We start from the raw sequence: 20,202 nt of genomic DNA, 5'->3' as shown, positions 1-20,202 counted from the left end.
ACCAAGCCAGGAACCTCGATCCTTTAAATACACCAAAAACTAATTCCATAACTTATAATCAAAACTCTCAATGACAGTAAATCTTAGCTTATTAACATTAAAACACTAATTTATAAACAAACCAAAAAAATTCTAAGAAAAACACTTTGGAAAAGAAAACAAAGTAAGAAGAGACAACATGAAAACATTGTTTTTTAAATGTCAAAAATTTAAAAATGATAGAAAATAAGTAATTAGCTGTGGTGATAAATCTTGGTTGCTAACTCAATGGGACTGAGAATTACCATAGGAACCAAGCTCTGAGCATGCCGGTGGTTTTCCATTCCACAGGCCGGGGTCCTGGACCGAACACAGAGCAGAGTTTGACCTACGGCCAAACAAGCCCTTCCTTCCCTAAGTAGTTTCTTCCGGTATTTTATCACTGCAATGGGAAAAGCAGCTAATAGAGTAGCATTTGGAGAACAAATGAAACTCACTCAGATTCCAAAAAGACACAGTTTACATCCAAGTAACAGCTCAGGATAAAAGTGGGCTTGGATTGCTGGGTGTGGTTGCACACGCCTTTAATCCCAGCACTTGGGAGGCAGAGGCAGGCGCATCGCTGTGAGTTCAAGGCCAGCCTGGTCTCCAAAGTGATTCTAGGACAGCCAAGGCTACACAGAGAAACCTTGTCTCGAAAAACCAAAAAAAAAAAAAAAAAAAAAAAAAGTGGGTTTGGTGCAAATGGAAAAGTAGGCTGTACACCAGCAGAAGCCATTGCAAATGACTCAAGTACTGTGAATGCTGCAAAACCTTACATCGCTATAGTGCAAAGCAGTCAGGGTTCAGGGCAAGCCTAGTCCACATAGTGAGTTTTAAGCCAGCCATGTTAACCAGTGAGATCTTGTCTCAAAAAGAAAAAAGCTAAACAATTGAGGAAGCAAATTTCTAATTAGAATCAAATAAATGATACATTTAGTCATCAGAATAATATATCCCAGCCAGATGTGGTGGCACACGCCTGTAATCCCACCGCTCGGGGAGGCAGAGCCATGTGGATCTGTGAGTTTGAGGCCAGCCTGGTCTACAAAGTGAGTCCAGGACAGCCAAAGCTACACAGAGAAACCCTGTCATGAGAAACAAACAAACAAACAAACAAACAAAAAGATTGTTACATCCCTACCAAACTATTTTGAAACAACGCTTAACGTAGACAAAAAGGGCTCACAATATTTGGCAGCTGGGAAAAGAATTGTGTGGTGCCTCATGCCTGTAACCCCAACACTCAAGAGGTGGAGGCAGGAAAATGTCCAATACAAGGCTAGCCTGGGCTACATGGTGAGAGCCTGTCTCAAACAAACAAAATGATACAAAACTATGGTGTATACATGCAGGGGTGGGGGCTGGAGAAAGAGATTTAAGTGTAGAGAAGTCTATCAAGGAATAGAATAAAACACTTAACCTCATTACCTGTGAGTTCACCGACCTTGTGCTAATGTCTTTCTAGTAAGCATGCATGGCATTTTGGTCTAAGTTCTTAGAGAGTTAAAGACATGAAGCGGAAGAGAGTGGTTGCAGGAAGCGCTTGCGCACTTAAGCATGCCCTTCCCAGGCTGCAGCGCCAGCTCAGGGGTGAGGCGCACTTGCTCTTGGAAAGGACTGGGTTTGGCTCCCAGCACCCACACAGTGGCTCACAACTGCCAACAACCCCAGTTCTAGGGGCTCCAACACTCTTTTCTGAAGTCCAAGGGCACCAGGCATGCAGGCGGTACACATACACACGTAGGCAAAACATCCACATAAAATAAATAAATTTTTAAAAATTTAAATATGTAAAGACGTTTCTACTGCTTCCTCAAGTTCTGATAACTGATTAGAGTTTATAGTTGAAGAAATGGAGGTTCAGAGAAGCAGCTTGAGATGGCTGCTCTAGGAGGAGGAAGCTGAGAGGCCCAGGCCAGTGCGGACAACAAACGTGAGCTGGCTGGCTAGCGTGGACTCCACACCGAAACAAGTGGAAGCAAGTGTAGGCTGCATGCTAACCAGCCTAGAGCCTAACAAAGCAGGAGATCCGTGCATGCTGTGAGCTGCTCAGAAGAGGCAGGCATAAAAGCAGAGATCACTTTCCCCTCAGGGCACCTGCCTCTTTTGGATAAGTGATCAACAGGTTAAAAAGTAAACAAATAAATCTGGGAGGAAAAATGAAAAGGGATTGCAGGCAGGAGACAGGCTGGATGTGGCAAAAAAAAAAAAAAAAAAAAAAAAGAAAGGCACAACTTCAAGTGGCTCCCAGGACCTCATGGCTGTGACACTGGCCAGACAGGAAGATAAAATTGAGCAGCACACTTGGGCGATGATAGTCTTGATTTCTGAGATGCCAGGAAAAATCGCCTAGAATGCACTGAACACAGCTTCAGAACTCCGAACTGTCTGGAATACAGATAAAGTGTGAGGAGCGGTGGGCTCCTAGACGGTGGCTGATTCAGTGAGAACCAACAGAATCAGCCAGGAAGCCACAAGGCAGAAATGCACAAGTCCATTCATATGGGAAGGTAAGCAGAAACCAGAGAGGGACAGTGGAAGGTGTGGAAAGAAACAGCATCATCTTGCAGGCCAAGGAAGGAGTGAGTTTCTACCTCCTTTTCATTCCGGAACCCTCTATCGATACATGCATCATCTCTGGAGGGAAGGAACCCATGTGAGCACATACAACCCAAACACACGCGGAAGAACACTTCCTCACCTCATCCCTGCTGATTAGTTCATTTGAAAAAGTGAGTCCAGGCATGAGGCCGCGCTTCTTTAGCCAGAATATGGCAGCAAATGATCCGGAGAAGAAAATCCCTTCGACAGCAGCGAAGGCCACCACTCGTTCCCCTAGGAGACAAAACAGTTCCATGTTCCAACTAGACACCTCAGATGTTTGCAAGTTTACAAATATATGGGGCTGTTTACCACATTAAACTAAGAAACCAAACAGACAAGTTAATGCTGTCTTCAAAGCAGCGGCTTTTCATCCCTGCCTGCTACAGTGGAGAGACTGCCTATTTCAAACCCTGGGACAAACATGGACTCCAGTAGATGCTGCTGTCTACACAGAGGGGAGGGGGAGGGGGCAGGGGAGAGGGAGAGAGAGAGGAGGGCAGAGGCATGTGTGTGGACTCACTCTGGGAACGCACAAGGACGGGAAGTGGGAGGTAGACTTTATGGCAGCTGTCTTCCGCTACTGGGAGGAGTGGTTGCTAAGGTTTACAGTTTTGTTAACAATCTGTTACCACTAAAAGACTCGCTGTAAACAGTTCAAAAACATTGTTATCCTTGTAGAATGCTTTTAAAACCAGCTCGAAGGCAATGAATTCACCTATAGGATGTTCTGTTAAAGACAGAAGAGGCAATTTAAAGGTTTACTTGCTGTTAAGCAAGAACTCAGTAGAATTCATTCCTAAATGTCTTTAGTGGTGTCACTCCTGTGACAGAGTCTAGAATTTTTTAGATTATGACACACACACACACACACACACACACACACACACACACACACACACATACTCACAAACACACATATTCACTTACACACACACACACACAAAATAATAACAAATGAAAATTTAAATTTTATTCTATAGAAATGTATAATTTTTATGTTAAAACCCAGAGTTTCTAATCTTTAGAACAAGTACTTAGATGCCAAACAGCAGGAGGACTGTGTCTGTCTGACGGAGTTAGACCTGCCCTTGTTCTTTCCTTGTTTATCTCACACCAAACAGATCAGCCACAGCAAAGAGAAGGGAGTTCAGGCTGTGTATTAACAGCTTCCAACAAGGGAAGGACTTCTAGTTCATCCCTACAGGTGCCATTTAAAAAGCTGCATTGGTAATCAGCACGAGAGGCTTCATGCAGCACCTGATGGAAGCAGATGCAGAGACCCACACTGGCTGGAGCTTGGGAAATCTTGTGGAAGGGAGGGACTGTAGGAGCCAGAAGGGTCAAGGACGCCACAAGAACACGGCCCACAGAGTCAACTAAGCAGGGCTCACAGGGCCTCACAGAGACTGAACCGTGACAGGAGCCATTGGTCGTGGCTCTCTGTCCATAGCATTGCTCCCGTGCTCTCTGCTGCAGCCTAAGAGTCACACAGATTGCTGAGACCGTGATTAACCAAGATGTTCTGCCAAGTGCACACTCAAGGTCTTCAGACTATCAGGAAAAGTACACTGTGGCCTCAAGGCTAAAAGTTAACTGGGATTACAGCATGTTTCCCATGAGAATGTCCACATTGTCTGAGAGCAAGCTTCTGCTTTGTTTCCCCATGCCTGAGGTGTGTATAAATTAAAATGGTGAGTAAGGCTGAGGTGGCGTGTGGTACGGACTGCAGGCCCTCTCCATTCTATCTTGTGTTTCGACTATTTCTTGCCTCAGTTTCTTATTTCTGTTCTTTTATTTCTCAGTCCTCACTCCCTGGTCCAGGACCTGTTCGATACTGCCCAGAGCGGGCTCTGGCAAGGGAGTGTGCATGGGTCTGACCTACGCCCGCTGCATGTATGCTATGGTTGTGTCTCTTGGTCTCTGTGGGACTCCTGACAGTGGGAGTGGGGCTGCCTCTCACTCCCTGCCTGCTTTTGTGACCCTTTTCCTCCTACTGGGAGGCCTCGTCCAGCTTTAATAAGAGGGGATGTGCCTAGTCTTACTGAATCTTGTTATACCGTGTTTATATCCATGGAAGCCTTTTTCTGAAGGGAAATGGAGGAGTGGATTTGGGGAAGAGGGGAGGGGGGAAAGGAGGGGGGAGGGAGGGAGGGGAGGGACTGGGAGGAGAAGAGGGAAGGGAAACTGGGTTTAAGATGTAATATAAGAGAGAAGAATAAAAAAAGCTGCTTTGGAAAAAAAACTGAAGAAATATAAATTAAAGAAGTGCTGATCGAGTACTGTCAAAGAAATTATAGAAAACTTTAATATGAATATAATAAATATTACAATATAAAAATAATAACTATTTCAATTATTTCATTCTTAAATATTAGGTTATGATATTTTTATCTTGAACTAATTATATTACAGATAATACTAACTGACATTTTAAATTATTAAGGTCATTACAAGTGGATAACCACCTACAGGAGAATTGACTAGAAGGAGGCTGCCGTGCTATGACTAAGAGGAGCGTCACTTTAACCACTCTGTGCACGCCTGTGCATACTGAAGGATGGGGGCCACTGCACACAGCTGCAGAAGACTGTTTTTGAAGAGAATTAAAAGATTTCAAGGAAGATCTGGGAAAATAGTTTGAATACCCAGCATCCATGTGAAAAGTCAGTTATGGCAAACACCCAAATAATCCTAGCACTAGGGAAATGGATACAGAGGATTCCTGAAGAGACTTGCCCAGCTCCAGGTGCAGTGCAAGACCATGTCTTCAGTGGCACAGCCACTAGCTAAGGTGCCCATGGCCCTGCAAACACAGGTTCCTTACGAAACGTAAACTAGTGAATCTCACTGGGGGTCTCTCTCTCTCTCTTACACACACACACACACACACACACACACACACACACACACACACGACATGTGTAGACATGAAAAGCAAAAGGGGGCTAATTGAGAAGAGGAGGGTATTAGCAGGAATTGGATGGGGACAAGAGAGGCTAACAGGAGTGTGTGTATGTGAATATGGTCAAACACATTATATACATGTATGTAGATGTTATAGTGAAACCTATTATTATCCACAATTAACAATTAATTAACAATTGCTATGCTAATTAAAAATGAACAGGAGTTGCTCATGAGGCCTTTGTTAATACTGAAATGCTATTGTCAGTTGATGACACTGGGGGAGGTGCTATTTTTTTCTTGGGTGTTTGGCTGCTAGTAAGCTGCCCATGCACTGTGGATGGGTTCACACACACACACACACACACACACACACACACACACACACACACGTGCAAAGCACTAACTGGACTTGGTGGATCATAAAAACATAAGAAGACACGAGGGCGGGAAGGGAACATGCTGAAGGAGATAGTATGTTTCCATAAAAAAGCAGATAGCTGGAAATTTTTAGCTTTATGGGAACCAAATTTCCTTGCAGCATAATATTTAAACTTTAGAACAAAGGGACATTTGGGGATTGTTTTTAAGTTTTCCTTTAGCTAAAAATAATAGACTGTAGGAATTTAGATGCAGGGAAAGAAGAGCTGCTCTCCTGGGTCCCACTTGGTGTACAAAGGTTGGGCAGAGTCCTGTCAGATGGGAGAGCTGCCCCTGAAGGTACTGAGGTGCAGGTGGCCCCTTAGAACTACATTTCTTCTGCCGGCTAAAGGAAAAGAAAATGTGCAAATACCATCCTCACACTACTGACTTTTAGTTCCATTACCTGAAAAGGAGAGCTACCAATTGCATGACGCACTTTTCCCTCTCCCTACACAGGTCACTGTCCACCCTCTCCACTCCTCCACCATATTAGAACACATTTGTTCCTCCGAGTTGCTTTCTCAGAACACTAAGAAGGATCTGCTGTGACGTAAAGCAATGGGGAGACTCTAGCTGCAGCCATGGCTAGGGGGGCTACTAGCTTCTTTTTTTAAGCTGGTCTTCCTTGGGTAGTATCAGTTAATACATGCCTCAAACAAAGTAGGAGTCAAAGACGGACACAACACTCAAGGTTGTCTCTGATCTCCACACATGTGCCATAGCATGTGCACACTCACACCTACATGCATGAACATGCACACACAGAGAGGGGGGTCAAGAGGGAGGAGAGGGAAGGGGAGAAGGAGGAAAGAGAGGAAGGAAATTGGAAAAAAAAAAGTCAGGACCTATGGGATGGCCTAAGAGGTAAAAAAAGAGGGCTTGCTTGCTCTGAAAGCCTGATGGCCTGTGTTTGATCCCTAATAACCATGGTAGAAGGAGAAACCACCTCCTGAAGTTTCTGACCTCCACACATAAACTATGGCACACGCATGCCTCTGCTCCACACACATACAGAAAAATTAATAACATAAAAAACTGTAAGGCTCGGCTGAATGACACATGCTTGCCGCAGCACCCAGAGGGCTGAGCAGGAGCACAGCGGCCATCCTGAGCTGCACGCACGGTGAGACGCCGCTTCAAAAGAAAGAGCGGGTGTCTCAACTTACCCAGCAGGGTGTCTGCATTTCCCGTGCCAGCGAACACCAAGTTACTCCTGCAAACTGCCTCTTGTCCTAGTTGACTGAAAGAATCTTGCATCTTTTTAGAAACTAGATCTTTGTTTCCTAAAAATTGTTACGACTTGGCTTGCTTGAAGCCCCCAGCGTTCTTTAAAGCTGGCACACACTGTAGGCTATGATAGTGCTCCCTGTTGGATTCTTGACTTTTTTACTTGTCAGTATGCATGCTGAGATCTTACTTTTTCAAGTTCTAACATATTAAATACAACAAGTAACAGCTTTACTTAGCACCAGCTTCTAATTAACCATTACAAATAGTGATTCCAGCACACTGGAACCCTGTATTCCACTCTGATGCAACATGATCCCCAAGGCTAATGATGACACATGAGTTAACAGTACGTACCAAAAGTAGACTTTCTGTCTGCTATCCAGTGCAGAGCCCAGTCTGCTTTTTTCTTTACATATGGCATTGTTTCAATTGCATTAAATAAAAATTCCCTATAAAAACAAAAAATCATGGAAAATTATCCATTTGTTTTTATTAATCGACTGTTTTAATAATCAGAAACAATAACTGCAACTCTTATAGTATACTGCCAAATCAAGATTTTCTATATTTTTGTAGGTTCATAATCATGAATATAGAAATAAAAGTAAAACTCAGGTTAGTGACCTTGATATAAGCTGATACAAAAATCAATGAAATACAAGCACTCAATTTATTAAAGCAATGTACTAGCAAGGCTTTAGGTAAAGATGCTATGAATTACCTAAAGACTAATTGGCTCTATGCTAGGCTATTATTCTAACACATTATTGAGCAATAGAAAATTACACTCATGAACTTCCATGTGCAAATAATCTTTAATATTGTAGTTTTGGAATAAATTGTGCTCTTAGTGTGAGCAAAAGGCTAAACCTTCCTAAGTAAGAACCCCCGCAAAAATACCTTTGCTTTGGATCTCGGATATAAGTGTCTATTAGTAAGCTGTACATCTCGGAGTGAACGTTCTCGATGAGAATTTGAAAGCCATAAAAGCATCGAGCCTCTGGAACCTGCACCTCCTGGCTAAACCGCTCCACCTAAGATAAGAAAGCAAGGGAACCAGAAAGGGCGGGTGAGCAGGCTCGCACAGGACACCAGCCACACCCACAGCTACAGCATAGACCTCAGAGTTCTCACTCAACAACCGTCTGTCTTTCCAGCACCCAGGAAGCTGCTCAGGAGGATACTGACTTCAAGACCAACCTGGGAAACACAACAAGACCCTGCCTCAGAATGTAAAAAGTCCTAAGTGAGAAGGCCCCACAGGGAGGTGCTTGCTGCGAGTTCTAACCGAGGGAGATCCGCACAGACCCTAGCTGGCCACTGAGAGCACACTCTCTGGTAAGTTTGTTAGCTGAGGGGAAAAGTGGGGTTTATGAATTCTGTGCAGTTTTTGGATTTTGTTCTCACATTGCTGAGGAGGAAAGGCAGGCCCTCTGTAACGCCAGCTAGGCACTGGAGAGTCACACTGGAGAGTCTCAGTCCCACACTGTAGCTTTAATTGGGATAAGTTATGCTTGGCTTCATAATATATTGGTAGTCACTTGACAGTTAACTATCTTTTCCTCCAAAACTTCATGAGAAAAATATACTCAAAAGATAAATTTTGGTGTTCAGGGAGAAGGCTTTGTTGGTAAGAATGCTGCGTTAGCACGAGGCCCTACATTTGGATTCCCGAGCATTTATATTAAAATCTGGGCATGTCAGCTGGGCACTGTGGCACAGGCCTGTAATCCCAACACTCCAGGAGGCAGAGGCAGGTGAATCTCTGTGCATTTGAGGCCAGCCTGGTGTGCAAAGTGAGTCCAGGACAGCCAGGGCTACACAGGGAAACCCTGTCTTGAAGAACTAAAAGAAAAAAAAAATCTGGGCATGTGTCTGTGATCCTGTAACCTCAGTGCTGGGGTACCAGAGGCAGGAGGTGATGAGCTCCAAATCCAACAAAGAGACTTTCTCTCAAGAGAATAGGTAGAGAGCGACAAGGAAGACAGCCAATGATGTCCTCTGGCCCGCCTGCACACATAACTCAGATACTTTTAAGCAGAAGCTAAGCTTCATCTAGTACATGACTGAGGCGTCTTTCCTCCCACAGGCAGGATCTATGGTGACCTTACTGACATTGTCATTCAGGCACGAAACAGGAACAGCAGGAGAAGAAAGCTCTTACCAAGTTTTCATTCACAATTCCATCACTGGCTGCAAAAAACGCCAAGATGTGGGAGATGAAATACTTCTCCTCTGATTTAAGCTTGTTCCAGTGAGGGAGGTCCTTTGATAAATCAACCTAGAATAAAGACACTCCAGTTGGTTTTCACTTAGAGTTTAGAAAGCTTTCACTCTAAAGGCAAGAAGAGCTATGACATTGCCAGTAATCTGTCAGAATGAAAAAAAAATTACAAACCACAAGTCTCCAGGTGATGGCAGCGGCAGTGACAGCCTAGCACGCCTTTTAAGCCAGCACTTGGGAGGCAGAGGCAGGTGGATCTCTGAATTTGAGGCCAGCTTGGTCTACAGAGGGAGTTCCAGGACAGCCAGAGCTACACAGAGAAGCCTTGTCTTAAAAACAAAAACAAATCACAGTAGTTAAAATAAGGTAAGTATTATGTTTATAATGATGTGTTGTATTGTACTCAGAACATCTGTCTAATTAGTAGATTACAACTGTTCTTGCCACACGGAAGGAAATGGATAAGTATGTGAGACAGTATATATGTAATTTTAATGAGAGACAATTTATACACACATGCATGTGTGTTTCTGTATGTATGTGTGCATATTTTAAAACACCATGATCTATACTTTAAACACATTTAGTAAAATTTATTTAAAAGAAAACAAAACAGCCAAGTGGTGGTGGTGCATGCCTTTAATCCCAGTTATTAGGAGACAGAGGCAGGTGGATTTCTGTGAGTTCGAGGCCAGCCTGGTCAACAAAGCGAGTCCAGGACAGTCAGGGCTGTTACACAGAAAAACTTTGTCTCAAAAAACCCAAAAAACAAAGAGAAAACAAAACAATCCTAGCATGTTCAGGGAAGTGGGGAGAGGAGGGAGGGAAGAAGGGAAGGGCGTTTGTGAGGAACCTGCTTTTTTGGCTAATTTAGTTGGCTGGGGTACACTTTTAAAATATTAAAATTAATAAAGCTAGTGGCAGAGAACCGAGTGAAGGAATGGACAAAAAGAAAAGAGAAAGTATGCCCTGGTCAAATAGATAAAGGAGCCAAGCCAGACTCGGCAGCCACTTGGTGTATGCAGCAGTTGCTGTGGCGCTGACATGTGACCCAGCACCTGCTGACTAATCACAGCTTCTCCACTGCTGCCAGCTACTCAGTTACTGCGAAGTCATCAGGCCAGAAAGATAACAGCCTGGCTTTATAGCAGTTTACAGATATGCCTTCCTCTAGAATAGAAATCCTTTGAAATGCTTGCTAGGATTACTCGTTGGAACTCAGAGAGCGATGCACCCTAAGATTTGGCAAACCCAAACTTCTCAAGGGGTCCTTAACTATACCTTGCTGTACCTTACCTGGCTCCTGCTGCTGTAAGAAGTCACTGCAGACCAGGCCTAAAACCAAACATTTACATCTCAAAGTTCTGGAAGCTGTAAGTCCAGCATCAGGGCATGTGCTGGGTAACTTTAGGTCCACTTGACACAAGACAGAGTCATCTGAAAGACGGAACCTTAGCTGGAGTGACACAGACCATAGGGGCCTGTCTTTGTGAAGCTTTGGAGGGAAGTTTGAGAGCCTCTTGACAGACTGCTGGGCTGTTCAATATTTTGAATTAAGAGTCTGTGTTTCCCCATCAGCTGGAGTTAAGAGTCAGTTGTGGTTAACAAGAGACCAGCACCACTGAAGGAAAACCTTTGCGTTACTGGCACAAGCCATACTGGTTAGCTGAAGCTATGAAATCAACAGCGACTAAGACGAGACCAGCATCAGAGGGTCCCGAGTCTAGAAATACTTCCTCAGCATCAACACCCAGAGCTTGTGGCCTTGCTGGGACCAAGGCTGCACCTCATGCTGGCTGCCAAACTGGGCAGCATGAAAGTCACCCGGGTGGCCCTGGCTTTGAAGGCATGAAGGTGTCCTGAAGCACAGCTGAACCTTGGCACTCTGTGGCGGGGCTGGAGTCCCTCCAAAGGCCGGGCAGTGCCAACGAAGGTGCAGCCCCAGGCTGGATGGGTCTGGGAAGGAAACTGAGCCTGACACCACGTGGCAGGGTTGGAGTCTCTGAAGAGAGCCCAGAAAAGGCACAGCCCAGGCACAGCAGCAAGTCCAGTGTTTTGGAGACGCCAGTCCATGGGATGGCTACCAAGGATGGCAGAAGCTGAGGAGTAGAGCCAGCCTGAGGCTAGGAGACATGTGTGTGTGTGTGTGTGTGTGTGTGTGTGTGTGTGTGTGTGTGTGTGTGTGTGTGTGTGTGTAGAGCCTGATCGTTGAGTGACCCCCAACCCCAGATGACCACCACTGAACATTTGGGTTTTCCTGAGACTTGGCTGTGACTGTGGCCTTGGTCTCCTTGCTCCTCCCTTGTGCAGTGAGAAAGTTTTGCTGTCTCGCCCCTTCCCCCTTCTTTTAACAAGAAGCCCTTAATTGTAAAAAAAAAAAAGATCTCAAAGTTTTAGAGAGACTTTGGACTTTCAGAGAAATTTTGAATATTTTAGATAAGCTATCTATGGGTATTTTAGAGACTTTGGATATTTTAAAGAGGCTTGAACTTTAAGAGATTGGATATTTCAAAGTGACTGAACTTTTAAAGGGTTTGAATTATAAAGACTATGGGACTTTTAAAAGTCGTAATGCTTTATATTGTAATATTATTATTAATGTGAAATCTTGAGGAAGAACAAAAAAAAAAGAATGGTTTAATGGTGCTGAGTTTGTGTGTCAAGTTAACAAAGGGTCAACTGTACTGGCTACTTTTATGTCAACTTAACATATGTCTCTTGCTCCTGCCCCCCATACACCCAGATTGGCCTGTGGGCAAGCCTGTGAAGTGTTTTCTCAACAGAGGATTGAGGTTGGAGGACCAGCTCGCTAGGGGTGGTGTCACCAGCAGGCTAGTGGTTGTAGGTGCTATAAGAAAGCAGACTGAGAAAGCACACAGAGCAAGCCAGATCCTGCCTCCAGGTTCCTACCTGCAGTGCCTACCCTGGCTTCCCTGGACGATGAGCTACAAGCTGACATAACCCCTTTCCTCCCTAAGTTGCTTTTGGTCATGGTGTTTTATCACAGCAATGGAAATCTTATCTAAGACAGAATAAGGAAAGCAGCATATTTGAATTTCTTTTTAATGTGCATGGATATTTTGTGTGCATGTGTGTTTGCGTACTGTGTGCATGCTGGGTGCCCACAGAGGCCATAAGAGAACGCTTGCTAGATTCCATGAAACTGGATTTACAGATAGTTTTGAACCACCAGGTGTGTCCTGGGAATCAAAGTTAAGTCCTCTGGCAGTGTAAGTAGCCAGTGCTCTTAACTCCTAAGCCATCTCTCCAGCCCCCATGGCGGAGTTTTTGAGAAGGCTATTTTTCCTGGTTTATAGATGAGTACCTCCTTCCCTTACGCTCAGAGAGAACGCTCTCTTCTCAAAGTTTTTGTTGTTGTTTTTTGTTTGATTTGGTTATTGCATATTTTGAGGCAAGGTGTAGCTCTAGCTGTCCTAGCACTAACTTTGTAGACAAGGCTGGCTTTGAACTCCCAGAGATCTGCTTGGCTCTGCCTCCTGAGTGCTGGGATTATAGGTGTGCGCCACTACAGCTGGCTCACATTTCTTTTTATAAAGGCATTGGTCCCACTCATGAGAGCTCCCCTCGTTCTCCTCATTACCGAACACCTCCATTGCTCTACCTCCACACACCATCACTTTGGTGACTAACGACTCAACTTAAACATTTGGGGAAGACAAAGCAGTGCATAGATCTTAGCCCTATTGTGTCTTATAAAAATCTCTAAGTATGTTTAATAACAATGTGACAAATATTCAAAAGATATAACTGTCCTTTGCTAATTCTGATGGTTTGCTCTTCTCTTTATTATTCTAACAAAATCTCAATTTCCTTGACCTTTCTGAAAGAAAAACACTAATATTCTAACCTTTAAATTATTATGTCCTTTCCTAAAACTCTTTTGCTGCTATGCTTTGTTTGCTGAGCACTCAGTACATGCCAGCCATGAGGCTAAGCTCTAGAGATGCAATAGGATGAGGAGGGATTCCTGATATTAAGTTTAATACTGTCATATGTCTAGACTTAGATATTAAACTTGCCTCTTTAAGCAAGCCCTGAGCTTTAAGATGCTCTACAACTTTCACACGTACTGTTATATAATACTGTTATATTCCCTTCTAGAAACATAAGATTTCCTGCCTTGTTTCATCTCATACGAGCTCATCCTCAATTTTATCATCTAAATATTGATTCCAGACTTGCTTTTTAGATCCCCACTGTTCCCCAGAGGCCCGTGTGTTAATGTAAGGGCCTGGTTGCTACCCTGTGGTACTGTTACAATATAACTTGATTTTCTTAGGTTTTTTTTTTTGGTCATAGAAACAGAAAATTGACTATCAGAATTGCCTGACTGACTTTTTAAAAAAAACAACTCAAGCCTATAGTTTTTCTTCTGAGTCAGGGCCTAATATTTGGAAATTAAATTCATCCATTCATTTAAAAACTAGAATATAAAGCTAATTAAATGGTTTTTTTACATAATTTGTTTAATATATGAGACTAAAAATATCTCTGACTTCCTTTCAAAACATGTATCTGAATCTTCCTACAAAACCCATATCAATTCGTATGTTTTATCTTTTTACTTAGTATTTCTTGGTCATGAGATATTTACTACAGTTTCAAAAAGAAGCAATTAATTTCCAACGAAGTTTTCAGAAATATCCAAATATCACAGGCACCTTTTAAAAACATGACAAACAAAAAGACTAGCTGTGTGCGCGCCTTGTTCTCTGAACCATATCTAACAAAGGCTTTCTAAAAACCACAGACGACAGGGAAAGCCAGGTGTGCAGCCCCCTCGACTTAGTATAAAAACAGAGTAGTGGTTTCAGTTGGGTTTTTGCTCTACATGTCCACTTCAATATATAAGAATGTTGACAATATACAAAGGTAGGTAAACATCTGAAAATAGTGTAAATGTAAGAGATTAGTATCTTCTTAAATTACTGGTTATAATTTCCCCCTCTCTGTTTGAAGCCAGAGGTACAGTTCTTTAGTGTTTATCAAGTGTCAGATACAGTTGTAACTATTTCCTTGGTCTTCATATGGGTTACACACTATTAGCCTTATATAGCGGCGAGGATGCGGGCAGAGATCAGAGCTGGTTCCACAGACAGCAAGTGGCAGAGCAGGGTTTGCACTGAGGTGGCCTGGCCTCAGACCCTGCACTCTTCACAGGATGTTTTTCCATAGATACATTTGATCTCTTTCCAAAACCATTTATTTTTTACTTATTTAGTGTGTGTGTGTGTGTGTGTGTGTGTGTGTGTGTGTGTGTGTAAGGTGGGGTGAAAGAAAAAGATCGTGTGTGCCACAACACATGAGTAGAGATCAGAGTTAGTCCACTTCTTCCACTCCAAGAATCAAACTCAGGCCCTCAGGCTTGTTCAAAAATGCCTTGGTCCAATGAGTCATCTTGCTTGCTGAGATTTGGTTTCATGGCCGACAGGCATACAGATCCAACGATATTTATTCACATAGATACATCATCCAGAGACAGAGATGACCATGGGAACATATACAGAGCACGAGTGTTATGTGGCTATCCTAAACAACATGAAACAACTGAATAAAGACAATATTTGTGTGTTTAAACTACATAGCAATCATGTGCATGACTGATTTGTTCTTATCAAACCAGCAAGTATTATCCAACTTGTGTGCTCAACTCCTTTGATTGGGGGTGTGGGGGGGGTGTTACACGTTTCCAGTAAGTAATCAATGGCTGCCCGGCTGGGGCAGCTGGGGCAGCTGGGGCAGCTGGGGTAGGTGTGCTGCAGCTGAAGGCAGAACCAAACTGTGAATTCAGCTGCAGGGCTCAAAGCTGAGTGCCCTGAGGAGACCTGTAAACTGTTCACATGACTGCACCTTTGTCCAACCAACCCACCTCTCAAACTAGTGCAGGTCCTTAAGGATTTCACCCCTTTGCAGGTTTTTGTTGTTGCTGTTTTCTTTTGTTGTTCTGAAGTCAGTGCTTCCCTCTGTAGCCCTGGCTGTCCTGGACCTCACTAACGAAGACCAGGCTGGCCGCAGCCTCAGGGATTTGCCTGCCGCTGCCGCCTGAGTGCGAGGATCAAAGGCGTGCGCCACCACGCCGGGCTCTCACCCTTCAGTTTTTTAAACTATAGCTGCAATTTTGATTGTTCTGCTGGCCAGACATATAAACTGGTGTGTTAGGACTAGCAAGACGGTTCAGCAGGTAAAGGTGTTTGCTGCCAAAGGCTCAGCCTGGTGACCTCAGCTCAATTACACACACACACACACACACACACACACACACACACATAAATAAAAGAATAAGTAAAACAAACAAACAAACAAAAATCCAAAACTGGTCTTACTTAGTCAGAGCAAACTAACAATCTATTAAGAAATAAAAAACGTGGGCTGGCTGTAGAGAGAGCTCATTGATTAGGAGCATTCACTGCTGTTACACAGGATCCCAGCCCAGTCCCCAACACACACACAAGACAGCTCACATCCACCTTTAAGTCCAGTTCCCAACACACACACATGACAGCTCACATCCACCTGTAAGTCCAGTTCCCAACACACACACAAGACAGCTCACATCCACCTGTAAGTCCAGTTCCCAACACACACACAAGACAGCTCACATCCACCTGTAAGTCCAGTTCCCAACACTCACACACATGACAGCTCACATCCACCTGTAAGTCCAGTTCCCAACACACACACATGACAGCTCACATCCACCTGTAAGTCCAGTTCCCAACACACACACATGACAGCTCACATCCACCTGTAAGTCCAGTTCCCAACACTCACACACAAGACAGCTCACATCCACCTGTAAGCCCAGTTCCCAACACACACACATGACAGCTCACATCCACCTGTAAGTCCAGTTCCCAACACACACACACATGACAGCTCACATCCACCTGTAAGTCCAGTTCCCAACACACACACACACATGACAGCTCACATCCACCTGTAAGCCCAGTTCCCAACACACACACACACATGACAGCTCACATCCACCTGTAAGTCCAGTTCCCAACACACACACAAGACAGCTCACATCCACCTGTAAGTCCAGTTCCCAACACACACACAAGACAGCTCACATCCACCTGTAAGTCCAGTTCCCAACACACACACACACATGACAGCTCACATCCACCTGTAAGCCCAGTTCCCAACACACACACATGACAGCTCACATCCACCTGTAAGTCCAGTTCCCAACACACACACATGACAGCTCACATCCACCTGTAAGTCCAGTTCCCAACACACACACATGACAGCTCACATCCACCTGTAAGTCCAGTTCCCAACACACACACATGACAGCTCACATCCACCTGTAAGTCCAGTTCCCAACACACACACAAGACAGCTCACATCCACCTGTAAGCCCAGTTCCCAACACACACACAAGACAGCTCACATCCACCTGTAAGTCCAGTTCCCAACACACACACACATGACAGCTCACATCCACCTGTAAGCCCAGTTCCCAACACACACACACACATGACAGCTCACATCCACCTGTAAGTCCAGTTCCCAACACTCACACACATGACAGCTCACATCCACCTGTAAGTCCAGTTCCCAACACACACACAAGACAGCTCACATCCACCTGTAAGTCCAGTTCCCAACACACACACAAGACAGCTCACATCCACCTGTAAGTCCAGTTCCCAACACACACACAAGACAGCTCACATCCACCTGTAAGTCCAGTTCCCAACACACACACAAGACAGCTCACATCCACCTGTAAGTCCAGTTCCCAACACACACACACACATGACAGCTCACATCCACCTGTAAGCCCAGTTCCCAACACACACACAAGACAGCTCACATCCACCTGTAAGTCCAGTTCCCAACACACACACATGACAGCTCACATCCACCTGTAAGCCCAGTTCCCAACACACACACACACATGACAGCTCACATCCACCTGTAAGTCCAGTTCCCAACACACACACAAGACAGCTCACATCCACCTGTAAGTCCAGTTCCCAACACACACACACACATGACAGCTCACATCCACCTGTAAGCCCAGTTCCCAACACACACACAAGACAGCTCACATCCACCTGTAAGTCCAGTTCCCAACACACACACAAGACAGCTCACATCCACCTGTAAGTCCAGTTCCCAACACACACACACACATGACAGCTCACATCCACCTGTAAGCCCAGTTCCCAACACACACACAAGACAGCTCACATCCACCTGTAAGTCCAGTTCCCAACACACACACATGACAGCTCACATCCACCTGTAAGTCCAGTTCCCAACACACACACATGACAGCTCATATCCACCTGTAAGTCCAGTTCCCAACACACACACAAGACAGCTCACATCCACCTGTAAGCCCAGTTCCCAACACACACACACACATGACAGCTCACATCCACCTGTAAGCCCAGTTCCCAACACACACACACAAGACAGCTCACATCCACCTGTAAGTCCAGTTCCCAACACACACACATGACAGCTCACATCCACCTGTAAGCCCAGTTCCCAACACACACACACACACATGACAGCTCACATCCACCTGTAAGTCCAGTTCCCAACACACACACAAGACAGCTCACATCCACCTGTAAGTCCAGTTCCCAACACACACACAAGACAGCTCACATCCACCTGTAAGTCCAGTTCCCAACACACACACACAAGACAGCTCACATCCACCTGTAAGTCCAGTTCCCAACACACACACACATGACAGCTCACATCCACCTGTAAGTCCAGTTCCCAACACACACACAAGACAGCTCACATCCACCTGTAAGCCCAGTTCCCAACACACACACACACATGACAGCTCACATCCACCTGTAAGTCCAGTTCCCAACACACACACAAGACAGCTCACATCCACCTGTAAGTCCAGTTCCCAACACACACACAAGACAGCTCACATCCACCTGTAAGTCCAGTTCCCAACACACACACACAAGACAGCTCACATCCACCTGTAAGTCCAGTTCCCAACACTCACACACATGACAGCTCACATCCACCTGTAAGTCCAGTTCCCAACACACACACATGACAGCTCACATCCACCTGTAAGTCCAGTTCCCAACACACACACACATGACAGCTCACATCCACCTGTAAGCCCAGTTCCCAACACACACACACACATGACAGCTCACATCCACCTGTAAGCCCAGTTCCCAACACACACACAAGACAGCTCACATCCACCTGTAAGTCCAGTTCCCAACACACACACAAGACAGCTCACATCCACCTGTAAGTCCAGTTCCCAACACACACACACAAGACAGCTCACATCCACCTGTAAGTCCAGTTCCCAACACACACACATGACAGCTCACATCCACCTGTAAGTCCAGTTCCCAACACACACACAAGACAGCTCACATCCACCTGTAAGTCCAGTTCCCAACACACACACAAGACAGCTCACATCCACCTGTAAGCCCAGTTCCCAACACACACACACAAGACAGCTCACATCCACCTGTAAGTCCAGTTCCCAACACACACACAAGACAGCTCACATCCACCTGTAAGTCCAGTTCCCAACACACACACATGACAGCTCACATCCACCTGTAAGCCCAGTTCCCAACACACACACACACATGACAGCTCACATCCACCTGTAAGCCCAGTTCCCAACACACACACATGACAGCTCACATCCACCTGTTAGTCCAGTTCCCAACACACACACACACATGACAGCTCACATCCACCTGTAAGCCCAGTTCCCAACACTCACACACATGACAGCTCACATCCACCTGTTAGTCCAGTTCCCAACACTCACACACATGACAGCTCACATCCACCTGTTAGTCCAGTTCCCAACACACGCACACATGACAGCTCACATCCACCTGTTAGTCCAGTTCCCAACACACACACACATGACAGCTCACATCCACCTGTTAGTCCAGTTCCCAACACACACAAGACAGCTCACATCCACCTGTAAGTCCAGTTCTCAACACACACACACATGACAGCTCACATCCACCTGTAAGCCCAGTTCCCAACACACACACACATGACAGCTCACATCCACCTGTAAGCCCAGTTCCCAACACACACACACATGACAGCTCACATCCACCTGTTAGTCCAGTTCCCAATACACACACATGACAGCTCACATCCACCTGTTAGTCCAGTTCCCAACACACACACACATGACAGCTCACATCCACCTGTAAGCCCAGTTCCCAACACTCACACACATGACAGCTCACATCCACCTGTAAGTCCAGTTCCCAACACACACACACATGACAGCTCACATCCACCTGTAAGTCCAGTTCCCAACACACACACATGACAGCTCACATCCACCTGTAAGTCCAGTTCCCAACACTCACACACATGACAGCTCACATCCACCTGTAAGTCTAGTTCCCAACACACACACACATGACAGCTCACATCTACCTGTAAGTCCAGTTCCCAATACACACACATGACAGCTCACATCCACCTGTAAGTCCAGTTCCCAACACACACACAAGACAGCTCACATCCACCTGTAAGTCCAGTTCCCAACACACACACATGACAGCTCACATCCACCTGTAAGTCCAGTTCCCAACACACACACATGACCGGTCACATCCACCTGTAAGTCCAGTTCCCTGGGATCCAACAATCTCTGCTGGCCTCTAAGGGCACCAGGCACACACATGGTACACACACGTACATGCAGGCAAACAGTCATACGCAGAATAAAAACAAATAACACTTAAACAGAAAATGGTCCACAATATATTAGA

At 45.1% G+C, this 20,202-nt stretch overlaps 1 protein-coding gene across 2 annotated transcripts in view; it reads right to left on the bottom strand.

Moving 5' to 3' along the window:
• The window catches only part of RRM2B (ribonucleotide reductase regulatory TP53 inducible subunit M2B), a 35,303-nt gene that overhangs the window by 6,266 nt on the left and 8,835 nt on the right, over positions 1 to 20,202 (bottom strand). For both annotated transcript variants that reach the window (XM_084749529.1, XM_084749528.1), the window contains exons 3-6: positions 9,347 to 9,463; positions 8,083 to 8,216; positions 7,537 to 7,631; positions 2,723 to 2,856 (exon numbers count right to left, since the gene is read on the bottom strand). In XM_084749529.1, the coding sequence (XP_084605655.1) occupies positions 2,723 to 2,856; positions 7,537 to 7,631; positions 8,083 to 8,216; positions 9,347 to 9,463 (480 nt within the window). The remainder of the gene's footprint in view (positions 1 to 2,722; positions 2,857 to 7,536; positions 7,632 to 8,082; positions 8,217 to 9,346; positions 9,464 to 20,202) is intronic.

Source organism: Acomys minous (genome assembly GCF_964271855.1).
Source record: "Acomys minous genome assembly, chromosome: 12".
Classification (NCBI taxonomy): Eukaryota; Metazoa; Chordata; class Mammalia; order Rodentia; family Muridae; genus Acomys; species Acomys minous.
This window is presented reverse-complemented; position numbering and strand designations above follow the sequence as displayed.